Genomic DNA, 6600 nt, shown 5'->3' with positions numbered 1-6600 from the left:
AGAGATGAAGGCCACGGACTCAGGAGAGAGAGTGGCCACAGTCCTGGATGACAGGCTGCAGCCAAATCACAAGCCTGGGCTTTATCTGACAGGCAGGAACTGAAGGAACAAACAGGCCTATATGCAAGAAATGACACTCTCGGATTTGAAGTTAAGAATCTCTCTGGCAACCTACTGGCATGAAGTATTCGCCGCCTGGAATTTCACCTGCGGCAGGGTGGGAGTGTTCTGTTTGCATTTCACGTTTCATTTTGCAATGACAACTTGTTTCAACAAGGTCTTACCGGGGCGTTGTCTTGCTCCAGGCTTGCAGTGTGTTCAGAGTGACCCTCCGGGATGGGTGGCCTTTTGTGTTTTGACTACTGGGCTGCAGGGTCTTCTCCTCTGAAGGCCCCGGCAAGGGGCTTTTGACAGCAGGAGTGATGGAGGGAGGGTCTCTGATGGCTGTTGGGGCTGGGGTCTGTCTGGCTTGAGGAGGGGTTGTGCCGGGGCTGCTGGGGTCTTGGCTTCTGCTGGCAGGGGCTCCCTCTACCGGTCTGGGTCCTGGCGAAGACCCTCGATGTGTCTGACTCTTGGTTTTCTTTGCTGTATCAGGAGTTCTCATGCTCAAAACTGGCTTCTCTTTCAAAGGAATTCCAAGTTCATCTTTCTCAAATGTCACAAACGAGCAGTAACCGTCCGTGGAGGAAATGGCCAAGAAGGCGCCATCACTGGACCTTCATCCCCAAAATAGGGAAAAGTTACAGACCTTACCAACACTCTCACATCTAGTTAGAAGAGGGAAGTTCAAGCAAAATCACAAGCTTGTCTGAAGGCAAAAACCAGGGAAAAGATACGACTGGAAAAGAGTGTGTGATAGCAACTCACTCATGCAGTTTCATCACGATTTGCTAAGTCACTGTAACCTATCTGTGCTACTAGCAACTTGCACTTGAATAGGCCGGGCACAGTGGCTCACACCTGTAATCCCAGCACTTTGGGAGGCCAAGGCAGGTGGATCATTTGAGGTCAGGAGTTCAAGACTAGCCTGGCCAACCTGGTGAAACCCTGTCTCTACTACAAATACAAAAAAATTAGCCAGGCATGGTGGCAGGCGCCTATAATCCCACCTACTCGGGAGGCTGAGGCAGGAGAATCGCTTGAACCCAGGAAGCAGAGGTTGTAGTGAGCTGAGACTGTGCCACTGCACTCCAGTCTGGGTGACAGACTGAGACTCCATTTCAAAAGAAAAAAATTCACACTGAGCCAAGCAAGCCGCGAAGGCTGAATTGGGGACCCAAAGGTGGTGGAAGGGCAGCGGTGAGTGACATTCTCTAGACAGGCCCAGCTCGGGGCACTTCCCTGTCCTGGGCAGCAGGGACATGCAGGGGAGGGCTTCTTCCCAGAGGGCCTCAGGAATCCCCAGATGGCCAGGGAGTCTACAGGGCCTCCGCTCAGTTTATCAGAGTCCAGTTAACCCCATAAGGCAATCTGAATGCCATCAAAACTCACCAGTGTGAAAATAAGAAGCAAGTATTATGGCAAACTAGAAATGGCTTTTCCTTTTAATGTTGATTCCTTTAAAAAATAAAATTGGGCCAGGTGCAGTAGCTCATGCCTGTAATCCCAGCACTTTGGGAGGCTGAGGCAGGAGGATCGCTTGAGCCCAGGAGCTTGAGACCAGCCTGGCCGACATGGCGAAACCCCATCTCTACTAAACCACAAGAATTAGCCAGGCGTAGTAGTGCACACCTGTAATCCCAGCTACTTGGGAAGCTGAGGCATGAAAATCACTTGAACCTGGGAGGTGGAGGTTGCAGTGAAACGAGATCACACCACTGCACTCCAGCCTGGGCGACAAGAGTGATACTTGGTCTCAAAAAAGTAAATAAGAAACAAAATTGGTGAATATGTCCCCCAAAGCCATCTTTAGTAACGAAATGCTCCCTAACCCCAGGGTCTCTTCCAGGGTACGGCCATGGGCTCCTTCACTCACTCTCCCTCATTAGCAGCCACTCACCATGAAATGTCACTGAGCGTGTGGTAATGTATATTAGACACGTAACCGAAAGGGAAGGACTGCTGGGTGTCATACAGAAGCACGGAGTCCTCCGAGGCCACAGCAAACACGAGGCGGTAGGGCAGAGTCATCAGCTCCACACCTGGGGGTCGGGGACAGAGACAAAGTAAAACCACAGAAACAAGGCTTCTGACCGGGCGCAATGGCTCACGCCTAGAATCCCAGCACTTTGGGAGGCCGAGCTGGGTGGATCACTTGAGCTCAGGAGTTTGAGACCAGCCTAAGCAACATGGCAAAACCCCATCTCTATCAAAAATACAAAAATTAGCCAGGCATGCGGGTGTGTGCCTGTAGTCCCAACTACTCAGGAGGCTGAGACAGGAGAATCGCTTGAACCCAGGAGGCGGAGGTTGCAGTGAGCTGAGATTGTGCCACTGTACTCCAGCCTTGGCGGCAGAGGAAGACTCTATCTCAAAGAAAAAAAAGAGAATATTTATAGGAATAAAATACATCCAGCATCCACTAAGGTCAAATTCAGTGTCTGGTATCTAATCAAAAAGTACCAGGCAAACAAAGAAACAGGGAGATATGACCCACAAGGAGGAGAAAAAAAATCAAAACCAACCTGTATACAAGGACATTAAAAGAGCTATTATAACTGTATTCTATAGGCTTAAGAAGCAAGAGGAAACTGAGGTGGGCAGATCACCTGAGGTCAGGAGTTCGAAACCAGCCTGGCCAACATGGCAAAACCTTATCTCTACCAAAAATAAAAACATTAGCTGGGTGTGGTGGCACACACCTGTAATCCCAGCTACTCGGGAGGCTGAGGTGGGAGATCCACTTGAACCTGGGAGGTGGAGGCTGCAGTGAGCCGAGATTATACCACTGCACTCCAGCCTGGGCAGCAGAGAAAGACTCCTTCTCAAAAAAATAAAGAAAGCAGCAAGAGGAAAGATGGAGCGTGGAGAGGCACAAATATATAAGGAAAACCCACAGTGAACCTCTAGAGATGAGAACCACAACAACGAAAAACACACCAGATGGGACCAAGGGCAGAGCATGCAGCAGAAAGGGTTAGCAAACTCAAAACACAGCTATACAGACTTCCAAAATCAAACACTGGAAGAAGAAAAAACAAAAAAAGTAAGCAGTATCAAAGGCCAGGAACGAATTTCAAAGGACCTAACATAACACATGTGCAATGGGGAGTATTTGAATAAGAGAAGGGGATGACAGAAATAATATTTGAAGGAAAAATGGCTGACACTTCCCAAATGTAACAAAAACTATAAACTGATAGGTCTATGAAGTTCAGTGAACCCCAAGCACAAGAAAACATAAAGAAAATGGCTGGGCGTGGTGGCTCACACCTATAATCCCAGTACTTTGGGAGACCGAGGTGGGTGGATCACCTGAGGTCAGGAGTTCGAGACCAGCCTGGCCAACATGGCAAAACCCCGTCTCTACTAAAAATACAAAAATTAGCTGGGTGTGGTGGCGTGTGCGTATAATCCCAGCTACTCTGGAGGACAGGTTGGGAGGCAGAGGTTGCAGTGAGCTGAGATTGCACCACTGCACTCCAGCCTGGGCGACAGAGCAAGATTCCATCTCAAAAAAAAAAAAAAAAAAGAAAAGAAAAATGATAATGAGAGACATAGACAAACAAAAGGAGTATGGCTATTCCTTTTAAAGTGCCTTAAGAAAATAAATCCTGAAAAAAGAAAAGAAAAAAAAAAAACTGACATGTATTTTGATAACCTCAGTCTTTGCTCCAGCTTTTAAGAATAACTAAACCGGGCCAGGCACGGGGGCTCACACCTGTAATCCCAGCACTTTGGGAGGCCGAGGCAGGTGGATCACTTGAGTCCAGGAGCTCAAGACCAGCCTTGGTAACATGCTGAAACTCTGTCGCTACCAAAAATACAAAAATTAACCAGTCTCATAACCTGGTCTCAAAATAAATAAATAAATAGATTTAAATGTAAAAATAAAATATTTTAAAAATAACTGAACTGAACCAAACCCGCATACCCACCTTTCCCTGTAAGACAGAATCCGAATCTCCACCCCACTCTGGTGACCCGTTTTGGAGAGAAAACATAATGCACCCTGAGGCACTAAGGATACCTGTTTCCACCACTGGCCTCAGTTCAAAGTAGACCGGACAGCAGCGAACAGCAAGAGTGGCTTTTCCAGGACACGGAAGATGAGCGATGGGCCTAATGGATTAATTGCAGTGTTAGGAAAAGGCACTGTGACTCAGCGAAAGCAAAAATAAAAGCTAAACATTTCGGCAGGGCATGGTGGCTCACGCCTATAATCCCAGCACTTTGGGAGGAGGAGGCAGGCAGATCACCTGAGGTCAGGAGTTCGAGACCAGCCTGACCAACATGACAAAACCCCATCTCTACTAAAAAAAAAAAATACAGGCCGGGTGCAGTGACTCATGCTTGTATTCCCAGCACTTTGGGAGGCTGAGGCAAGCGAATCACTTGAGGTCAGGAGTTTGAAACCAGCCTGGCCAACATGGTGAAACTTCATCTCTACTAAAAACAGAAAAATTAGCTGGGGGTGGTGGCGGGCACCTGTAATCCCAGCTACTCGGGAGGCTGAGGCAGGAGAACCACTTGAACCCGGGAGGCAGAGGTTGCAGCGAGCAGAGATCACACCATTGCACTCCAGCATGTGCAACAAGAGCAAAACTCTGTCTAAAATAAAGGTAAATATTTCAAACATTTCCTTGACTGCATACCTTTTAAGATTCTTCCTGGAGAAAACATAAGTGGTATTCATTACATTTTCACCAGATTCCACACATCCAGCTGGGGAGCAGGGAAGGGAGGGAGAGGAAAGAAAAGTCACTGTTTCAGCAAACTGTTCTGTTCTGTTCACCAACGGAAACTCAAGAGCCTTCAGTTCTGGTTTGCAAAATAGCTCCCCCTGAAGTTATATTCTCTAGACAATGTTGTGACTGAGCACAAAAACAAATATTCCAGCACTGTCTGGTCTCGGCCTTTACTCCAGTTCTACCTACTTGTCATCTCCACCTACCTGTGGGCAGTCCCTGGGGACCCGGTTCTGATCTTGGGCCGGGAGAACATAGTGAGCCTTTGCCACAGGGCACCTTTGAGCCTCCAGGCAATTCCTCGATTGACGCACCGTGACTAGATTTAGCTGCCCAGGCTCCTTTCTCCCTAAGACCCTCATCTCTATTCCCTGGATTCCAGCCTTGGATGCTACCCAAAGGCTGAGACTAGCCTTTCCCCAACTTCCCTATCCAGCCATGAGGCTGCCAGGAGACCTTGCCCTCTGCTGAAACCTCCAGCCTCCTTCAGAACCTGACTTTGCTCTGGGGAACAGTCTCCATCTGAGAGCTCTTCTCCACTCACCCCGTGCTGTACTTAAAACAGTTCAGGCCTGTCAGAGTGACCATCATACACTGCTGCTCTTACACTAACATCTCCCTGTTTTATGTTATTTCTTGATACATATACACACACATAACTTTACATATGACCGTTTCATATCTACCAGGGAGGGCAGTAGACAGTATCAATAGTCTTTTTTTTTTTTTTTTTAATTAATACATTCTACATAGCTGCCCTCTTTTCTTTTGAGACAGAGTCTTGCTCTGTCACCCAGGCTGGAGTGCAGTGGCGTGATCTTGGCTCACTGCAACCTCCACCTCCAGGGTTCAAGCAATTCTCCTGCCTCAGCCTCCTGACTAGCTGGGATTACAGGCGCCTGCCACGATGTCCGGCTAATTTTTGTATTTTTAGTAGAGATGGGGTTTCACCATGTTGGCCAGAGGGATCTCAAACTCCTGACCTCAAGTGATCTGCCCTTCTCAGCCTCCCAAAGTTCTGGGATTACAGGCATGAGCCACTGCACCCAGGCCCCTCTTTTCATCCCACTCCATTCTTCCATCCCCAAGAAATCCATTTTAACATTCAACAAACCATTATGTCATCTGTATATTTCCCCCATGCTCACAAAATCATTGCAATCAGTTATAACTCAATCACATATATACCTCTATGATTTTTTTTTTTTGAGACAGAGTCTAGCTCTGTCGCCCAGGCTGGAGTGCAGTGGCACGATCTCGGCTCACTGCAAGCTCCGCCTCCCAGGTTCACGCCATTCTTCTGCCTCAGCCTCCCGAGTAGCTGGGACTACAGGCACCTGCCACCACTCCTGGCGAATCTTTTTGTATTTTTAGTAGAGATGGGATTTCACCGTGTTTGCCAGGATGGTCTCGGTCTCCTGAACTCATGATCCGCCCACCTTGGCCTCCCAAAGTGCTGGGATTACAGGCGTGAGCCACCGCGCCTGGCGGAGGATTTTTTTTTATTTAGTCCATTTGTTTTACAAAGCAGGGTATTATTGACACTTCTGCTTATTTTGCTAGTTTCAATCCACTACTCATGAAAATTAACTTGCATAGCACTGATGCATTATTTTTTTGTAGCTGCATAATATTTACTGCAAGATTCATTCACCCAACCTCTGTTAATGAGTATTTATTTGCTTTTGGTTTTTTACCACTATAGACAATGCTTGCAATAAGCATACTTGAACATACACTTTTTTTTTTTTTT

General features: G+C 47.4%; 1 protein-coding gene across 1 annotated transcript in view; it reads right to left on the bottom strand.

Moving 5' to 3' along the window:
* The window catches only part of CHAF1B (chromatin assembly factor 1, subunit B (p60)), a 40391-nt gene that overhangs the window by 6352 nt on the left and 27439 nt on the right, over positions 1–6600 (bottom strand). Inside the window, 5 exon segments of the mRNA XM_011987751.1 lie at positions 1–43; positions 265–716; positions 2000–2141; positions 4130–4221; positions 4755–4824. Coding sequence (XP_011843141.1) covers positions 1–43; positions 265–716; positions 2000–2141; positions 4130–4221; positions 4755–4824 — 799 coding nt within the window.

The sequence above is a fragment of the Mandrillus leucophaeus genome, unplaced genomic scaffold (assembly GCF_000951045.1).
Source record: "Mandrillus leucophaeus isolate KB7577 unplaced genomic scaffold, Mleu.le_1.0 Scaffold315, whole genome shotgun sequence".
Classification (NCBI taxonomy): domain Eukaryota; kingdom Metazoa; phylum Chordata; class Mammalia; order Primates; family Cercopithecidae; genus Mandrillus; species Mandrillus leucophaeus.
The sequence above is the reverse complement of the archived record's forward strand: the minus strand, read 5'-3'. Positions and strand labels throughout refer to the sequence as shown.